The sequence below is a fragment of the Agelaius tricolor genome, unplaced genomic scaffold, assembly GCF_023055355.1.
Source record: "Agelaius tricolor isolate 1412-34295 unplaced genomic scaffold, bAgeTri1.0.p SCAF_1, whole genome shotgun sequence".
Taxonomy (NCBI): domain Eukaryota; kingdom Metazoa; phylum Chordata; class Aves; order Passeriformes; family Icteridae; genus Agelaius; species Agelaius tricolor.
Genome location: NW_027269261.1, coordinates 19,422,168 through 19,442,405, shown reverse-complemented (window position 1 = coordinate 19,442,405; position 20,238 = coordinate 19,422,168). Strand labels below are relative to the sequence as shown.

At 39.3% G+C, this 20,238-nt stretch overlaps 2 protein-coding genes and 1 long non-coding RNA gene across 9 annotated transcripts in view; 1 reads left to right on the top strand and 2 right to left on the bottom strand.

Annotated features, from left to right (window-relative positions):
* EPRS1 (glutamyl-prolyl-tRNA synthetase 1) overlaps positions 1–5,528 on the bottom strand; it is a 37,674-nt gene extending 32,146 nt beyond the window's left edge. For all 6 annotated transcript variants that reach the window (XM_071425762.1, XM_071425781.1, XM_071425796.1 and 3 more), the window contains exons 1-2: positions 5,376–5,528; positions 3,003–3,087 (exon numbers count right to left, since the gene is read on the bottom strand). In XM_071425762.1, coding sequence (XP_071281863.1) covers positions 3,003–3,087; positions 5,376–5,421 — 131 coding nt within the window. In that variant the 5' untranslated portion in view covers positions 5,422–5,528. The remainder of the gene's footprint in view (positions 1–3,002; positions 3,088–5,375) is intronic.
* LOC139589448 (uncharacterized) lies at positions 5,499–11,574 on the top strand. 2 transcript variants are annotated; one of them, XR_011679011.1, is made up of 3 exons: positions 5,499–5,587; positions 11,232–11,348; positions 11,435–11,574. It is a non-coding gene; the product is annotated as an uncharacterized lncRNA (long non-coding RNA). The 2 variants fall into 2 exon arrangements; XR_011679012.1 differs by lacking the exon at positions 5,499–5,587 and adding an exon at positions 5,615–6,940.
* BPNT1 (3'(2'), 5'-bisphosphate nucleotidase 1) lies at positions 8,705–20,177 on the bottom strand. Its single transcript, XM_071425900.1, has 9 exons — positions 20,044–20,177; positions 16,805–16,929; positions 14,661–14,765; positions 14,296–14,403; positions 13,734–13,782; positions 12,640–12,731; positions 11,478–11,675; positions 10,507–10,612; positions 8,705–9,323 (listed from the first exon to the last, which is right to left on the bottom strand). The coding sequence occupies exons 2-9, from the start codon at positions 16,919–16,921 to the stop codon at positions 9,175–9,177; spliced, it is 924 nt and encodes a 307-aa protein (XP_071282001.1). The 5' UTR covers positions 16,922–16,929; positions 20,044–20,177; the 3' UTR covers positions 8,705–9,174.
* Between the last annotated feature and the right edge of the window lie 61 nt (positions 20,178–20,238).

The following is a 20,238-nucleotide window of genomic DNA, read 5'->3' as shown; positions in this document are numbered from 1 at the left end:
TATTCTAATTTCCCACTATCAGATTTTAAGGAAGCTTTTATAAACTGAGAAAAACAAATCATTTCCAATACAGTTTCACTTGAAAAGTCTGTGAAATGCACTTTTATTGTTTTCTCTAATTCATACCAAAACAAATACCCTTGATTACTCAAGCAAAACTGAATACATGTATGAAATGGGAAAATGTTACTCTGAATAAATCTTACTTATGCTTTAAAAGTTAAAAATACTCCCACCCAAACATCACTAATTGACCTCTTTGAAAAAGTTATAAAAGACTTTTTGCAGCCAATGCTTGCTAACTCCAGGGCTAAGTAAAGAAGAATGAACAGGGAAAATGCAATGAATGCCACAGGCAGAGTGGCTATTGACAGTGACATGAAATGCCACATAATTAAACACCAGGGCAAATGTTCAAGAAGACAAGATGCAAAAAAGGGACCAAAAAATAATAGCAAACACATAATACAAAAAACCCGAAAACACAAATTATTTCCAACCATAATAAATCAATGTTGAATTGACTTGCTAAAAGCTTTTGCTTGATCTGCCTAGGAAGAATAACTACTCTGAAATGTGCATGTGCCCACCACACAAAAGCTGTACTGCAGCTTGTTTTGACAAGACACAGGTACACCAAAACTCTCCAAAAAGCCATCAGCACTTAGCAGAGTAGTTTGCTTAGGAGCTATTACTACAAGAAGTTTTGAAGCTAAATCTTCAAAAATAACCTTTAAAATAAAATTCATCATCTCAAATGAGCGATAAACCTTATAGGTAGCTGGCTGACAGCTAAGTTTCATCTAGCTAGCTGAAAATTTTGTCACCAGATTTTAACTGAGTTTCAAAACCAAACATAGAAGAATCACAAATAAAATGTTCTTTCTTGTTCAAGTGAAGTCATTAGAACTAATGGATTCAAAAAAAGAAAAAAAAAAAATCTGAAACATCCAAAGTGATTTTCACAACATGCCAAACAAGATGCTTCATCAGAACTGATGCCATGAAATCCATTTAGCAAAAGCATTAGTTGAGATACAAATTCAGCTGATGCCTCTCACATTGCAGATATACTTTTAACAGGCTTTAAGGCAGAGAATCAATTTGCAAAATTACTACAACCAAGCAAGGGAAAATTAATGCAATACTGAGGTCTGGAATAACTTCTTGAACATAAGCCAATGCAAGGGATGAGAGGACACTAACACACAAAAATTTCCATCTGATGGGCCCATGATTCTAGACATTATCTACCCAGGGCCAAAGTGCAGAAAAAGAGTGTTTGCTTTACATTTCTGACAAGTTCCATTACAGCCAAAATGAGTGGTTTTGCAATGCAGTAGGAAGAAGGCATGGCAACACTAAATTATTTAATGAAAGAAATATTATTTCAAAGCAAATGATATACATTAAAAATATTGTGTCACAGGAGCACATATATGTATAAATACATACATATATATTTTAACATATATATATCCATCCACTGCCCAAACAGTCAAAGTAAAACAAAATCCAAACCTGACTAAGGCTACTTAAAGGGAAAATTTTCTCCTGCAAGTAAAAAATATCCAATTAACTTTCTGTTATGTAAGCTGTATCCCACATGTGCAAAACACACACTGAAGATTATTAAAGCTGTACCAATTAAATCCCAATATAATCTGTCATATTTCTCTTGCTTTCATTCAAAATCACAAATTCAGCGCCATCACCAGGCACAGCAAAAGAAAATACGCAATATCAGATTATGCAAGAACCCCTATGTGAGTTCAGGTCTGACATTTTAAACAGAAAACAGTATTTGCAACCAGTAAAACAGCCATGACTGAAGGCTGTGAATCTTCCTGTGCTTTGATTTTCTACAAATATATGTACATAGTGACAAGTTTATTACCTAAGGTTAGAAGACATGGAAATGCTCAGTGTTAATTTATGAGGAGCAAGTCAGTAACTGCAATACAAGATGAAATACGTTGCTTTTATAGCCATTTTTCAGACAAGCAGGTATTCCAGTCTATGATGCATTGGTGGCTCTAACAGCATCTCCTACTGAATTAGCTCACGAAATGAGAGTTTGCCAGCAAGTCTGTGAACAATAGATTCCCCCAAATCTTAAAAAAAAAATAAAGAAAATCAGTGTTCAAAAACTACAGTTATAATCAGTAATTCCAAATTCATCATGGTGTTACCATACTTTAAGTTACAACTGCAATGCTCATGTGTACAAATATGCTCCTAAATGCAGATACTAAATGCTAGAGTTTCCACTGCTATGTCAGGCAGCAGGATCTCTCCTCTTGATATACCCAGATGTCTTAACTCATATGGAATTGAAGAATACAATGCAGCTTCCCAAAACTAACAGTGTTACTCCTGCATTTCTGATAGGCATTTGATCTCACTCTGACTGTAAAAACCATCTTTGTGTCCCAAACTTGAAGTTATCCATTCCAATGGCACAGTATTTTTAGAAGGACAGACAATATAATACTACAAAAATTTCCAATATTCTTTCTACAGTGTGCAGATGGATACACTGAATAGCACTACACAGGTAATTAGCACTTTACTGACATCATGCCTTTGCTTATACACATACATTAGGGAGCTTAAAATGATGTTATCTCAACATTCAAATTTCAGTCCACCACACATGTACAAGCCCAAGGAATCTTATATTATCAAACTTCTCTAATATAAAACAGCCTTGCTGCTGGTAACCCATGGCACCACACAAAGTCCTAAACAGTAAAGTAACTGGTACAACATAAATATTATACATAGGTACATGTAAATAAAAAGTTTTTTCCATAAAGATCTAGTTCAGAATATGCTGTAAATGTTTTGCCTGTGCTAGAGACACCAGTAATGCAGTGATGAATAAAACTGTGTTTTTTTTCCTTTTCCTCCTACCTCAAAAGGTTACTGTCAATGCTACAACCATGTGATTTTTAAAACTGCTGACCCAAAGGTAGAAGGAGAGATGCAAAGTCACTTACTCAGACACAGAGAGGATGGTTTCTTTGCCTTCTTGCACTGAAATTTCAACATCATTCTTCACATGCTCCACCGTCAGCAGAGCTCCTTGAAAAAACAAGAGAAAAAGATACTGAACTTCCTTCCAGGAGAGATACATTTCATAGTTACAACCAACCACTTACATCTCCTATCCACTAGGACCAGGTGACTGAAGCGACTCCTTCAAATGAGAATGCCCAGGGAAACAAAAAAATCAATGTTCAGTCTCATATGCAAGAGGCTTCTTCTTGGCAATCCTTACAGCCTCAAATTGATAATGTCCAGCACTCAGTGATCTGCAGTGAGCTCAGCAAGTGTCAGCTGTGATATATTTTTGCTTCTTAAGGGTATGGTAAAAATGAGTCCTGTCGCCCAGTATATGAGGAGAATGTAATCAAAAAGCTCTTAATTATTGAACAATATTACTAATATTGTTATTGAACAATATTAACTAACCAGCCCTGACACGTGCATCAAAGGAGATCAATTACTCAATATACCAGCATTTTCTGATCAAGGATGAGACTATTTTTAACCTGATTTAAAGTTTATGAAAAGATTAGCTATTCAAAACCAAGAAACTTTATCCATGTAAAAGCACAGGAAGCTTACACACATTTTCAAAGTAGTTTACCAGTGACAGTAATAAATGGTCTGCAGAAAGAAAATAATTACTGAAGTTTTTAGGCTACACCATTGACTGTAAGACAGCTCTGTCCACATTCCAAGAGGCTTGATGCAAACCTGCTCTGATCTCGAGGCTCTACAGCACGACACAGCAGCTCAAACAGAGCACCGAGCTCACTTGGATGCGTTTCTGCACTGGCTCTGCTCCAGACTCAGCCTGCTGAGCACAAGAGGAGCTTGTGCTCTCTAACTTTGCTCAGAGGCACGTACAAAGGCAGCAAGCTTTTGCATAGGCAAATCAGGAACTGTACTCTAGGTCTAGAAAGCCACCTAACCTGTTAAAGTCTCCACAGCATGCTGTGCACTTTACCTTCCCTTGAACAATGCTCCAGCTACCAAGGCAGATGATACTAAAAGCTATTAATACACTGGCCTAAATACAAACCACTGGAGCTAGGAATTCCCTAGCTCTCACCTCTGCTCAGCTGAAAGCCTTTCTTGTGGCATTAAGAGTAAGTCAAGGTTCTTCTTCTCATCCCTCAGCTATCCATCTGTGAAATTCAGGGTGACATCCCTTATGCATTACGTTAGTAAGACACGTAAGTATTTTAATAACATGCATGGAAATGCTTTGAAAATAACAAGTATTATGTGCACCAATCTATGTAATTAATACTGATGACATTAAAAACTACTACACTTTTCTTGCACAGCAGACACAATGAAGAGTATGAAGTAGGGATGAGTAAGATGAGTATGCTTGTATCCTTGATATAAATGTTTCATCTGTAATATGTAACACTTCTGACACAATCATGCAATCTCCCGAAATAAACCTCCAGTGCCACACACCAGCTGTCAAACAAAATAAGTCTCCAAAGCCCCTAAAACTGATGTTAATCATAATTCATATTGCATCATTTTCTTTTTTGGCAAATCAGTATAAACAAGTCTCAGGAGAAATGTTATTTAAAACATAAATGTTTTTATACCTTGAATCAGTTTTATACCTTGAATCATGCAAGTTGTATTCAACTCTGAAATCCATTTGGGAGTAACAGCAAGAAAAATAAATCAATAAGCTACGATGAAGAATAGGAAGAAAATTTATTTTGAACAGCTACAACGAAATGGAGAAATTTTATGGAACACGTACAAAAGATTGTTTCCAGATGGATGGAAGTGCAATGAAGGAGGTTCTCACATTTTTAAAGGCAAAATAACATCGAAGGGCAGGGAGCAACCGAGAACTTCGAGCCAGCTCCCAAGAGGGGAATTTTAGCAGCGGATTAGAACTGAAAATGAAAGATAGCAAGACAGCGGCAGAGGTCACGAGCAGGCGATGTGACCTAGGGCTGCACTGAACATTCAGCCTCAACGTGCCAAGTCACCCGTGCCCGAGTTCCCGCAGCCAGAGTTATGCCCAGCGCCGGCCGCTCCGCCACGGCCCGAGCAGCTGCCCAGAGGGACCCGCGGCGGGCACACGGCCCCGGGGAAGGGCGGCAGGGATGGGACGGACGAGAGGAACGGGAAAGACGGGAGGAATGGGAAGGACGGGCACGGGCCTCGGTGCCGCCTCGCCCGGCCCCGCACGCGGGCACGGCCGGCGCCGCATGATGCAACACGGGCGGGAGGGAGCGAGGGAGGCGGGGAGGGGACGGAGCCCCGCCGGACCCCCGGCAAAGCGGGATCGGGGCGGCGCGGGGCGAGGCCCGGCCCGCACTTACCGAGAGGGGGACTGCTCGCGTCCACGGTGAGGCTCAGAGCCGCCATTCCCGCCGCCAGCGCCGGAACCGAGGGAGGCGGCGGGGCGGGGCGCGCAGCGCTGCCAGCTCGGCAGGGGCCGGCGCGGCCAGGGCGGCCCGGCAGGACCCGCCCCGGGGCGGGAGAAGCGCTCGTCACTTCCGCGGGAGAAGCCGTAGGGGCGGCGGAGCGGGAGGTGAGGGTGCCCGGTGTGTCCCTTCGCTGTCGCGGCCCAGAGCCCGCCCGGAGGAGGGGGCGAGGCCGGAGCCGGAGCTGGCCGGAGATGACGAGCGGGCGGCGCACGAGGCCCTCCCGGGCCCTCCCGGCCGCGCCGGTGGAGCCCTGGGGAGCCGGCCGGGGTGAGGGATGGGTGCTGGGTGAGGGCTGCCCTGCCCCTCAGCAAACCAGATGCTGGTGCTTCCCTTCTCACGGCTTCTCCGGCTGAGCCTTCCCCAGGGCTTTGCGGGCGCTGCCTGCCAAAGCCCTTAGCTGGATGTCTGGCTAGCAGACGTGGAGATGCCTCCAGCCCCTTTTCTATGTGTGATGATCCAAACAAATCGAGCAGCGCAACACACACCGACACGTTTGAGTGCGGTGGTTTCACTCCTCTGGTTTTGTAGGATGTCACTTGTTAAACTTCTGACAAACGTGCGAATTTTGCAGCGGATCAAATGAGTCCTAGAATACCCCGAGTGGGAAGGGACCCACAAGGATCATTGAGTTCAACTCCTGGCCCTGCACAACGTGGTCCAAACGCTTTTGCACTCTGGCAGGCTTGGCACTGTGACCACTTCACTGGAGAGCCTGTCCCAGTGCCCAGCCACCTTCTGGAGCCTTGGAATGAATTACAAAATGCTGCGTCACCGAGTTTTCACAGCAGACTGGCTCAAATTCACTTTGTTGCAAGGACAATGCAGTGTCCCTGTGATTTCTCGCCCCCCGATCTATTTTATAGATGTTACTGTAGCACCTAATGTGCTAACAGAGACATTATCAAATGCTTGATTGGTGAACCAGTGCTTTTTGTGCAGTGGAGGTAGTGGTATAGCCAGAGCATGACTGCACATTACATGCTGGTTTTTATGCTTGATTCCTGCTGCTGGATTTAATTTCAACTTTGCCTACTCTTCTCTGTAAGCGGTTCTACAGTTTCTGTAAGCATGGAAAGTATTTCCACGAGTTTCCATACATAAGTATCTTTCCACATCATTCAGAAGCTGATACATGCTGTGTGTTCTACTCCCATTCAGGTAACTAAATGAGCTGACAGAAATTACAGCAGAATTAGAAAGAGGCTTATGCTGAAGAGATTTTCAAACCTATTGCAAGTTTCAGATGAAAATAAGATTACAGAAGCAATAGATGAAGATTACTATCAATGGGTTCTGTCCTTTTTATTTTAATGATTGCATGAAAAGAACGATTAAGGAAGGCCTTTGTGTTGCCTGAGTTGTTCTACATTTTATCATAACCTGTTTTGCAAATTCACATGCAGATTTTGATGGGAATGCTACAGCGTGCAACTCAAAGAATCCTGTATAAGATAAAGGTAAAAATTATGTATAACAAACAGTGAAATCATTATACTTGCTATGTGGTTCAAACTTCAGTCACAATCAGTATGTGGAATGACTAAACTTATAATGGGCCAAAATATGTAGAAGGTTCTAATTAAAGCAGGCTGAATCTGCCTTGCATGCTCTTACCAGTTATGCAATTGAGGAAGAGAAGAAAGGTAGGCTTTAGATCAAGGGATTAGAAGCACACTTTGTTCCTATATATGCAGCTCTAATCCAGTGTCATGCTAGAATGAGGTAAATGCTAATCTTGCTAATTTATCTGTAAATGTTAGGCTAAGAGGACCTCACTAAGGAAAAGATTCCTTAGATTCTTTTCCACGTGTGCACATGGAGAGACAGGAACATCTCAGCAAGAGTTGCCTCGTTCATATCTTTTGGTGGCAAGATGTTCCTGCTTGTTGGAAATGGAGTCGGCTTTAAGCCAGTGAAGTCATATTGGTGTAACCCTAATGTGAGGAAAGGATCTAATCTAAGGACTTAAGGTGGAGTTGTTGAATATATTGTATGATGACAGGAGAGAGAAGTAACTTGAACACACTGGAAAACTGAACTTCAAAACCTTCTTCTGTATGGAAAACAACTTTTTATACCTTGAGGCACTCATTTAAAGATAGTTTGTGTGGATGAAGAGTGTAGTTATTTAGAAGACCTAATCTTGTGGGCAGAGAGGAAGTGAGAAAGGGTGCAGTGCATCTTGCAGGCTACTTTGGCTTTCATTGGTGCCAGGAGAGGGTAAGGAAAAAAATCCCTAAGCTCTGTGTGAGAGCTTAGGGATTTGGTCTTTATGTAAGCAAGCAGCTGTGTTCAGATACCCTCCCTGAGACCACCTGCCTGAGAACCTGACATATGTCACTCTTTTGTCCACAAGGAGAACAGAAAGAAAAGCAAATCTCCACGTTGTCTGTTGAAACTGGCATGCCTCAATATGTATCACATTGATAGGGAAAAGGAGGCGCTAGGACTCCTTCATTTGAGAGTAAAGGACTTGAGTCACATCATCTGGAGAAAAGAAGGGGCACAGATGCCTCACTGGTTCAAGAGCGTGATTCAAAAATCCTAAATTCAGCTTGAAAAGACTTCAAAAGAGTTTGTCTAAGTTTCCAATTTTAGTTAGTCATACGTAATTTACCACTGGTTCTCCTTTGTGTTCAAGTGGACTGGGCAGTTTAATCCTGCTTTCCTAACAGCCACACCTATGGGAAGGCTGACTGAAACAGGATCTCCAATTCAAAGCTAATTTTAGGTGATCTTGGTCCTGTTCTCTCCCCTCCTCTAACATGCCTGTGTTCCACAGGCAGGGGAAACGGTAGTGTCAACTTCCTCAACTCTGGGGCTGTTGGAAAGGAGCCTGCTTTATCTCAGAACTTGGACATGGAAAATTCAAAGTCTGACTTTTCTGTTATTCCCAAGTATGCAAAGTGACCTTGGCTTTGGATGCCCAAAGTGCTCCAAGACTACAGTGGCATAAACCCTGAAAAATCATTTCAAATCATCATCATAGAGGTGCTAGGAACTCCTGCCTTTGTCATGCTTCCTTGGATTTCCAAGTGAGCTGTTCTGAACTCTGCTGTATGTACACTTCACTGATCCTCACTGAATCTAGTGATCCATGAACCCTTATTTGAGATTTCCAGGCCCAGCTGCATTGTGTCCTGCCTCCTGCAAAACTCAGGCAACCCCAACTGGCCATCTCAAAACTCAGTGAAGACCAAAAAAAAATTCAGCTGCCCCTCTAAGAATCAAAACTGGCAACTTTATAACAAATGGGATCATCCATCCAGGCAAATGCTTAGTCCATTTGTATTTAACACAATAACCCTTATTGACAACAAAAACCATTGAACAAGATCAGGTAAATGACTTAACATGATTTTGTGCTCAGAATATGAAGATGATTTTTGGTCTGCAATGTTATGATTAGCAGTATATTACACTCATGAGGAAGAAAAACTCCCAAAGAATATAGAAAACAACTACGAAAGAAATGTGACTGTTTTGATGTTGTCTGCTCAACACAGCCAAACAATCTGATCAAACAGATACTTAGAGATTCTGTATAATTTTGAAATTACTGAACACCTTACTGAAAGAATTCAGTTCAGATTCTATGAAACAGAATTTCATGCTCAGTCATCTTCTTCCTTTCTTTTTTACCAAGCTCATTTTCTCAGCCTTCCAGGCCAAGTGAAGACTCTTCCCTGCTTTAAGGCACAAGAGATTCTTTCACAGTGTTTGGAATACGACTGGCATAGTAGTCATAATTTCTCAAAGTGGCAAGGACCCCAGCTGAATTCATGTGTTTCACCTCCTTGTTATACTGAAATGAATTTCCACAGATATCAGTTATCTTGCCTGCAAAAAAAGAAAAAAAAAAAGAAAAATATTCTAGCAAAAAGGAGTTGGAGTCTATTAGTTCAAGTGAAATAACTAAAAGCAGTGTTTGTGGTACACATGCCTGTCTTCACATGTGAAGTATCTTTGCTTCCAATTTAAGTACAACAGGTTTTATATGGACTGAAATCAAATAACTAGTGGGTTTATTTTTTTTTTCAACAATACTTAAATTCTTTGTGTCCCAGAAAAAGGAAAACATCTCTCTCTCATGGATTACTTTAAATGCTTCCTGAGTAGCTTTAACATTTGACATTGACAATCAGCAAAGAAAAATCCTCAATTCAAGTAAAAACCAGGGTAACTCTATACCACAAACTCTAACATAGTGTTGAAACACCCCAGCTGGTTTTAAATGAGATTTTAGGAATCACTTAGCAAGACCAAGACAGATCTTTATTCAAGCTAATTTAACCAGGAGATTCCTACCTACCAAAGAGGCTAAATACAGCACTGTGCTGCCCCAGATTGGTTGGGTTGCTTTGTGCTTGAGCTAACCCTGTTTAAAATTATCCCACCGTTATGAACACTACAGGCTGCAGAGGAGTTCAATAGTGTCATTATGAAGCCTGTTATCCTTGCTTGACAGAATTTAGGAATCAAACCCCATAATTTAAGCATATGGTAGTAAAAGGCCTATTATTGTGGAAAGAAGAATTAAAAAAAATAATACTACTTCAAATCTTCAGTAGTGAGTCTTTTCATAATTTTTCAACCCCTTTAGCCTCTAGATAAGTGAAGTGTCTCATGTTGGTTGGAGACCAATAATTCTATTGAATTACATTAGTGACTCAATTTTGGAGTTTGTACATCCAGAGAACAACAGCATGATTTGACCTATTTTTGTTGGTTTAAAGAATTCAACGTCCACATATTACATAACATGTTACTAATAAACTACTATACTCAGTTAGTAGGACAGCAGATTTTACTGTGAGATAGTAGCCAACAGAAAAAAAAAGGGGGCTTTTTTTTTTAAATATTAAAATGAATATACCTTAAATTAAATTTGGGGATTTGGCTTTTTTAATTATGTGACAGTTACTGACACATGTATTGACATTTTTCTTTCAATGGAAAGCATAACTAACTTCAAATTAATGCATTTTCACTTATCCTGGAACTTTGAATGCTATTAACTTACCTCCCACAGCATGTAGGATAGCTTCAGGTGCACATGTATCCCACTTCTTGCACCCAGGACTGGCAAATACATAAGCAGATGCTTTGCCTTCTATGAGTTGAATGATCTGTTACGAATAGAGTTGCAATCATTGCAAAGGATTTAGGAATTTAGAAATGGGTAGAAATAACACCAGGAAGTGAGGATTAAATCTGTTTATTTAAGTACTGATAGTCAGGAAAGGAACACCAGCCATTTCCTTATTAATATTACAATAAATGTATTAAAATTTAGAAGCTATACTGTATCACCATTCCCAGTTCAATATTTTTGATTGTTATAAATACAGTCTATAGGATGAAAATCTGCTCTCAGTTTCAGAAACAAGAATTCGCTTCTTGTGCAAGTACTAAAAAAATAAAGTGGAAAATATATACCTGTTGTGTTAGTGCCTCTTTGGGCCTTGCACATGTTGGAGAAAAGAGATGAGAGGGTGTGTTTTTGACAGCTATGACAAAACAGCTTTAAAACCTGTACCAAATGAATGTTCCCTGTATGCAGAGAAATTTCACAAAGGAAATATCACTGTGTGCTTATATTTTTATGCTTTCAAATGTGCTGCTAGGTAGTTGGAAAAAAAGCTGTATTAGCACAAATAGGAGGACATGTCCAATAATTGAGATTAAACTGAATTCCCATTTAGTCATTCTGGTCTTACAACTTTTTATTTTCACCCCTAAAAACAGAATACTGGGGAAGACAGACCTAAGCCATGACCAGCATGGGCACTGGTACAAATACACCTGTGCCAAATTCTCTCAACATCACAGCAGACTGAATGCTAGGAAGAGAAGTTGTGCGGGGTAAGGTGGAGGAAGTCTCCCGTGTATGTTCATGCAAGTAGGCAAATAATTTCTTTAAAAAGTCTTTTTATTTTTTTTTCCCAAAGGTGCCACCTCCCAGTAGAACCAGAAGATTGGGAGTTTTCATACCTTGTTTCCTGCTCCTCCAACTCTGATGACATGGTCTGGGTTCAAGGCAGCGATGCACTCATTCACCAGGGCACTGCTGTGGGAGCGGGTGGTAACAACGATGTGTTTGCCAGCAGGTGCTTCTGTCAGCTGAAAGCCAAAGGCACCCATGCCCAGCACTCCCCAAATTGTCCTGCCCAGCACAGCATTAGCTCCTGCCTACAAAAAAGACACAGAGTGATGGTTAATCACACTGATCAGCAGTTAAAGCACCAAGGGAAAGGGTACCTAGATGCATCTTGGCATATCAGGGCATATAACATTAATACTGGCCTGTACATTTAAACAGTGGCACTTCAAAAGAACTACTTGAGAGCCCAGAGTGAAAATTAGTTCTCTTTCCCTATAAGGCAATGACATCATTGACCCTTTTCTTATCTGTGACATTGTGGTGGTGCATTACATCCTGCTTCTAGTGACTGGCAGATGATTAATTGTATATTTCTGTACTTGGGGCACAATCTGTAATTGAAAGTATCTTGTAATTTGAAATATTTTGTGATCCACGTCACACAAAATATGATAGTATTACATCAGCTCAAGGGCTTTTTCTTTTAACTCAAATAAGTTTAATTAATCAGGCTGTATCATGAGCTCCCCCAGTAATATTGAAATAATCTCCAAATATATAAATGTCTGTAGGTTGGCCATCCTGAAGCCTGGCATGATGCACTCTAACTGAGCTATCAGTGGCAACTTATACTTGGTTTATTTAGGGCTGCAGATTTATAGCAGTTACCACACATTGCAAATGCACCCATTGCATGGATTTACTAAAGGATTTCTAGCAAAGACTGCAGCGCCACTGACCTGTACTTATTTTACAGTAGGTACTTTATAAGGACTGTTGTAATTTGCACAGTATATACATAATATATTCTGTATCAGGGCATTACACCAGCCTCATGATTCAGTATAGTTGTTAGTAAGTTCCTGACATTCAGTTCCTGGAAACCAACATTAAAAATTATATATATATTTAATTTAAAAACCCCAATACCTTACATTACAACATTAACTCAATTACATGCCACTTTTCAGTTGCAAGTGTGCTAACTGAAATAGCTTAGGAGTCACATTTAGAAATCACACAATGCTTCTAAATAAATCAATATTTTAATACCTCATAGTTGTAATATGGCTGATTAATAACTCCTGCTATTGCTTTGCCTCCATAGGCAATTCCAATAAGAACCGTTACGTGGTCAAGGAGACCTGGACAGAAAAAACCCGAATGTAGTTAAGCTTGAAAAAGAGAAAGATCTTAATAAAAATATAAACCTTCAATAAAAGTCCACAAATCAATATGCAGAGTGCTATCTTAGAAATGCAAATTATAATCAGGATTCTCAGATGTTAATATAATTTTTTAGTCATTTAGATTTGAGGTCTGCTAAAAAATGCCCCAGATAGAGTTCTTTTAATAGAGCTATGTTATAATTAACACATAATGAGAAGGACATTTAAAGATACAACTACATAGCAGTTTATGATGACATTCTTCTGTAATTGTGGTGGGAGTTCTTTAATGCTATTCAAAACTAGCAATTTATTGACAGTTGTACATCTCTCTCCCCAAAAAGGGAAAAAAATCTGCCTAAAAGATTTTATATTAATCAACTAAAAGATGCATTAGGAGGCAAAAGCATTATTTCAGCATATTGTTTCTTGGAGGCTTTTCTTTCTATTTTTTTATTTTCTTTCATTTTAGGGTCTATTTCTATGGATAGAAACTAGGCTTTGCTGAGAACAGTTTCTTCCCATGACTGAAAAAACATGATTTGTGGGAGGATGTTTGTTTCATTTTGAAAGGGCTACAAGTACAGCTGTGGTATTTGGGTTGTTTGAGAGGAAGATGTAAATATAATTGAGCATATTCCTGTTTGAAGGGGGGATTTAGTCCTTCAATTCAAAGATATGCAAAAAAATATGTAAATTTAACAAAAGACTCAAGACAACCGGCCAGCAGTCAAAGACAGCTCGTTGCACTCTGAAGTGATAAAAACTGGTCAGCACTCAGTAGCCCATCAGGAATATTCAGTACTGGTTAGAACTGAATAGAGTGAATAAATACATTCCAAGCACTCAAAAAGTACAGAAACATCAGCCATATGAAACCATATTGTAAGTTACTTCTATTATAAAACTATGCATTATGTATGCTACTTTATTACTATTGCTATTTTTTTTACCAAGAGAATTAAAAGAAAATCCAACCTTCAGTGTACTCCTTGGTTCCATCCAAGGGATCAACCCATATTACAAGCTTTAAGAATAAAAAATAAGGAAAAATTAACAAATACAAATCATGTAAATTAACACGCAAAGCATATATTTTACTTTAGTGCTTTTATTTCCTTATGGGAGTTAGGAAATAAAGAGATCCAAAGTTTTAACAATATTATATGGCTGAAGCCTATAATAGTATTTTACACCAAAAAAAAAAAAAGCTTAAATATTGAATGGAATGTCTCAGTAAATCTCTTAATAGAAGTATGAAGGATTAAGCTGAAATGGAAAATGAGATTACTTTCATATGTCCAAACTAGATTCCTGCCAAATTAATTTGAATCACAAATTGTAAGAAGCCAATTTCCATTTCCCATTACTGCAGACAGGAGCATGCAGCATTTGCAGCTCTGGAGGTGTGATTCTCATGACTACATTTCAGTTTTCAAACAAAAAAGAAAAACTGGCAAATTGAAGAAACCTTTCTTCATTGTACACTCTTAGCTAAAATTAGAAAGTAGTATAGATAATGTTAAATATTAAGCATTACCTCTTCCTCTTTAATTCCTGTGTACTGAGCAGGACAAGGTTTCTTCAGTATTTCCTCACAGTGACCATCTTCAATTAAATCCTCAGTTACATCATCAGTGGGCAGCTCCTAACAAAAGAATTCTCAGAATTATTAGAAAAATGTTTTGGACTCACCTCATTTTGCTTTAGAGCTGTGTATTTGACAGCAGCTTGAAAAAGCTAAAGAAATGGAAAGGTGAAATGGGATGGAAATACCTTTATTTGTTGCTTTTTGGGTTCTTTTTTTTTAATTAAAACTAATGTTTTCCTAAACCCAGCCAAAGCAAATTCCAGTGCAAGCTACAGCAAGATAAACTGTTAGTGTGAAATAAAGCAGGTACTTACTTCTTCTCCTATGATTGTCATCTTGGGAAACTTCCGTGCCAGAGAAGCACAAATGCTCATTTGTACCAATCGGTCAGCTTTGGTCTGCAAGTCATTGGGTCCAGCCTGTCCAAGAGTGGATAGGTGAAGAAATACACCAGCACAGTGGCCCATACAGCACTCTGAATATCTACTTGTAATCTAAAAGAAGTCTAATTTGGTAAATCTTCAACCCAGTAAGTGACCTTGTGAAGGGCAGGCTAAAAACTGCAAGAAGCAGAGTTTCCCTGTGCACCCCAGAGCTAAGACAGACTGGCCTGACAGTAGAACAGTGGATTTGGTGCCCCCAAGGTCACATAAAAAAATGACTGCAAGCCTTCCCAATGTTGTGTAGCCAAACATATATTGCTACATGTGTTACAGTAATTTCTTAAATGTTAATTAACTGCTACATGTGAAAGTGGGTAACTTATTAACACTTTTTTAACCCTTTAGGTCTAGAGATAGAATCCCAGTAAGAAATAATTCTGTTAGCATTGGAATTTAGAAAGATAGTTCATCTAAGATTTGCATCTTAGTTGTATCAAACAAAAATTCTATCTGCTTGTATCTTATTTGCTGACAACATGAAAAGTGTTTTATCCAGCTACTGGAATTAGTCATAGGAATGGGATATTCTATTTAGAATCATGTAATGGGTTAATTTTTGCATGCTCAAAACTAGTCTGTCCCTTAGCCAAGCGATAATTTTATGAAATTTGACAATTTTCTTTGAAATTTCCCTTTCATCCCCTAATTAATTTGGTTGAAATTGGTCCTGAATTTTGACTCGATAAGATCAATTTATTGCAGAGAATGTCCTTTGTTCCAGGACATGAACCCAATAAACAGTGTAAGTAGTTCTTCAATGTAAGAATGGGTGGACAAAAGTGTCTATCCCAAGTGGGGGATGGAGGAAGTACAAGCACTACCAAGAAAAGCAATATAAATGGAGAGCTTAGAGTCGACTGAGGGAAAGAAAACTCAAGATATCAGGAGAGGAGATGGCTAAAAACTCAGGTGTTCCTGAACTAGATAAATGGATGGAGGGTCACTGTGTTGAGGGAGAAGGTGGAACATTCCCTTCCCAGACGTTCTAAAGCTTTCAGTAAGGCCAGTTGGAATTGGTCTTGGTGTTTGCTGGCTACAGAAAGAGGATGAATGATGAGAAGCAGCACTTCTGTTCCTTTCTGTTCTGCATCTCTTCCCTTCAGACTGCAAAACAAAGGCACATGCAGAAGTTCTTCTGCCTTCCTCTTCCTTCAGCAGCCACCTTTGGCAAGAAGCTTGCAGGAATTTCAAGATCTCTAGTCCCTCAAACAGGAACCTCTTCTATTGGTCATTGCTTGCAATCTAATTTTGTGTTTGTAGTAGTCATTCTTCAAAAAATTTAAGATTGTAAAACCAATCTTACTTAGAACCAATATCACCTGTTACATTTGATGATTTTTGAATAATGTAAAGACCAAGAATTTTTTTTTAATTATGCCCTTAATATTGTTACATATCTGTAAAGCTAGAATTAACTTCTAAAGTTAATTTCACCTATTCTGGTACTGCAGTCAAAGCAAAGATCCTGGCTCATCACTGCAATGTACTAAATTACAGCAAATTAAGAACTTTAATACCTGTTTTCTTTTTAGAATTAAATCTGAATTTGATTTAAATCTGAATTTATTTTGAAAACTTTGATTTACAATAAAAGCTAAGGTTCTTTTTTGTTTTAGGAAATCAAACGCTGATTTATTCTAATCCAAAATTCAGCAAGAGCATGGTATTCTAAACTGTACTATGGATGTGAGAGCATAGGTCTAGTATATTTTCTGTTAATTTCCTTATTATGAATTTTGAGGTGCTATGCAAACCTTGTATTTGTGAGGGAAATCAGGTCAAAATTATGGTGTTTCTTTTAAATGTACAAATGTTGTTTAGAAGTACTGGTCAAAAGACACTTTTCTAGGGCTGTTTTAATCCTTTAAAAAGGAATATTTGTTGTAGGTGGTAGCGGGGGAGGTGAGGGCTGTATTTCTTCCCACAGTTGCTGATTTTTAAAAATACCACTTTGGCTTGTATCTAACTCAAGATTAACAAGTGAAATTAAACTGGAACAAAGTAAAAGGTAATACCTTCTCAACTATGCCCAGATCTCCTGCAGACATCACATTTCTAACAATTGTTGCAGCTTTTTCTGCAACAGAATATGCTGAGGCCACCACACGCATGAGAAGAGCTGGAGAAGCCATGCTGAATGCTGAAAAGAAACAATAAGCAAACTTGAACATTTCTCTCTTCAACAGAAGAAAAAGGGTAGAGTATTTTACCTAATATTTCAAACAGAGTAGAAAGCGGAAAGTGGGTTACTGCCAGTAAATGGTAACGAGGTGAGCTTTGGATTTTTTTAAAAATACAATTAATGAACACAAGGATGTAAAGCTATTGTAGACAAGATCTTCCAAATACCAAAGTTCTGTCTGACAGTGAACCTGGTTCTCACTAAAATAGAATGACATTAAAAAACAACAACAGCAGCAGAAACTCCTATCATAAATATTAAGAAAAAGAAGAGTCTACACACAGCACTGATTTTTTGCACACTTTGAACATAAGTTCATTTCTTCAGAACTGAACCTACAGTTGGTTCATGCCCAAAAGTCAAGCACAAGACTACCACACAGGATGACATCAGCAACTTCACTTACTATTTCCCTTGTTTAACTATAAAATAGGGGTTTGTAGATGGCCAATTGTGCACACAAAGTAGGTTAATGATACGCAGATACTGCTAACTTGTATGCAAAAGCTGAATTTAGCCATCTGAATTTAACTGTCCTTTCTGTATTTGTTTAACTTCTCCTGATTTCTTTAAGGAAATCAATTTCTATCTTCCTGCCTCCCCTCAGCACTCTGTTTTCTGTCATTCTTAATATTGCATTGTCTTCCTCATCTGTTCTCCAGCACAAACCAGTGCAATTCACTGGACCTTCAGTCACCAATAGAATCAGAATACCAATAGAATAGCCATCACCCCTGGAAAGGCTAGCATTCTTCACAGCTTTTCTGTAGCTCAAGAAAAAGAGGTATTGATAACCACACTGCATTTTTTTTAAATGCAGAGCTAATTGCTTTTTATGTTTTTCTATTAGTTGTTTCTGTCTGTGTAGATGACACACTTTTTGGCTTGGCCTCAGATGTGTGACACACTTCCAAGGAAACACTTGAGCAGAGCCAGAACAAAATACAGAGGAACTCACTGATCACCTCACAAAAGAAGATATATTATGGGGGAAGTGTAATATTACAATCATATCATAAATATTGCAATTGCAGCAAGTCCTGCCTAAGTGGCAATAGGTCATTTTACAACACCTTTCCCTTCTTCCTTGACAAATGAAGTTCATGGCTGTTCACAAAACAGCAATGTCAGAGGTATCAGAATCCCAAATTAAGCCAATTTAAGAACTTTTTGACCACTTTAGTAACACCATACCTGTACCAGTAAAGTCAGAAGCACTCTGAGGCTGAAAGAGTAGAACGACTGTGCAAGCACATTCAAAAAGCACAGTTCCTAATGTTAATTATTATTTCCAGCTGATGGATGGGAGCAAAGTGCATTGGAGTTCGGTGGAACAGCCAAGGTCCATACCCATACCCTGGACAAGTAGCAATGGTTACAGAGGAACTTTTGTAAATGGTACCTGTGGCAAAAAGCAGCTCTCAAACAACTGAGAGTTGCAGAGCAAATATGTATCATATGGAAACACATGGAAAGCCATATACTATTTTAAGTCCATACCATCATGTGAAACAAGTTAGCATGAAGGAAAATAGTTTATTCCATAATGAAAATATACAGAATATGAGAATTTCTGAGAAGGAGTTAAAAAAGTAGCATATTAGATGGAAAGTTTGGATTAAAGAATTTAAATGAATTATCAGATGAACATAATTAACATTTTTTGCTCAGCTTCTCAAAAAAAAAGTCATTTGACCCCTTACTGTACATTTGATCCTACTTCAAAAATGAGATGAAAACGTGTTTTAAAGTCTTGACTTACTTTATGTCTGCATAAAATTTAAAAAGACTCAGAAAACAATACAGAAATACTATCTTGCATTCTTGAAGCTTGACCCAAGGTATTTTTAGGTTCATTTTTCTTGTCCATACTTAGGGAAAACAAATACACTTTCTGTGGCGAACCCAAGATCTCCTGGCAAACCTTAAAATATTTTTATGAAAAAATAAGTTTTATTAGAAGAAACTGAAATGAGAGGTTCAACACCCCTTCCTCGTCACTCTGGATTAATTACTTAATGAATGCAAAGTATTTTATTAGTGCAAAGGTGCCTTAGATTTTTACAGGGCTGCATCTCCTGTATGGCTCATCTTCTGGTGTATTGGACCTTTTTGATTAGACAAGTGAATGCAGTAGTTGCATCTAAGTTTTTCACCTCTGTAACTTTTTGATCTCAAGTTAACTTATTTATAGGTTTATGGCACATTCTTTCTGATGAGAGCAATGTCTAATGTATACTTCCACAAAGCACTTAAGAATATATTGTGTGCTTTGGACAAAAATAGTTTGACTCCTAGAAAACTGTGCAGTTTACAAATACTGCACAGCAATTATTCCCTCAAGTTAAACTTGGGTATAATTTTCTTCTAAAGATCTTCCCTCCTTTCTTCTAGCCCAGCAACTAAACTGTTGAATGGTCTTGCCAAATCAGCCTATTCCGATACCTATTAAAATTAATGAATTCTCGTTCTACTTTTTAATTCTGATGTATCTAAGTACTACAGGCTGACAACAATTAACTTATCAAAGCACACATCACAGATTTGTTAGTGGTTCTCATTCTCTTTTATGCAAACTTCCATTTTCTAATTTTATGGTTTTGCCTGATGAAAGGAGCAAACGGACATCACACATGAGCATGTCCTTAAATCCAAGTGCTAAGCCATGATTTCATTTTTGGAACTCTTCAATGCCTAAGCGACCAGAGCTCCCTATTTCTTTACAATAAACTTCGGCCCACACCTAATAAAAGTTAAACTTTCTATTATGTAAGGGAGCAATATTTACCCAGCAGAAGCAGGCTAGGACTCGGGGTGGGAACCCCATTGAGGTTCACCTACAGACTTCCAAGTGGGAAAGGGCTGTGCTACCTCATTTCACCAAAGAGAAAAACAAGGGAAGCCTGTTCCCGATTCTCTTGCCATGTTACTCCCGGTGGCAAAGCGCCTGCAGGGCAGCGCAGCCGGAGCTAGGAGCGGTACCCGCGAACGCACCCAGCGGAGCGTGGCCGGACACACCACGGCTAGTCAGGGATGGCAGAAGCGGCTCTGCTGGCGCAGCCGCCAACTCACCGTGTCCAGCCTCGCTTTTCCCAGGATCTCCACCGGCCCCCACAGCCCGGCACCGATCGCCGGCAGCGTGCGTGGCCCTCCGAGCCCTTCGCGTTCGTCCCCGTGCCAAGGAGGGATCCACGCCCCAGCACCGTCGCTCCCCGCCCGCAACGCACTGAGGCCTCTGCGCCAGCTCCTTCAGAGAGGACTCGCTGC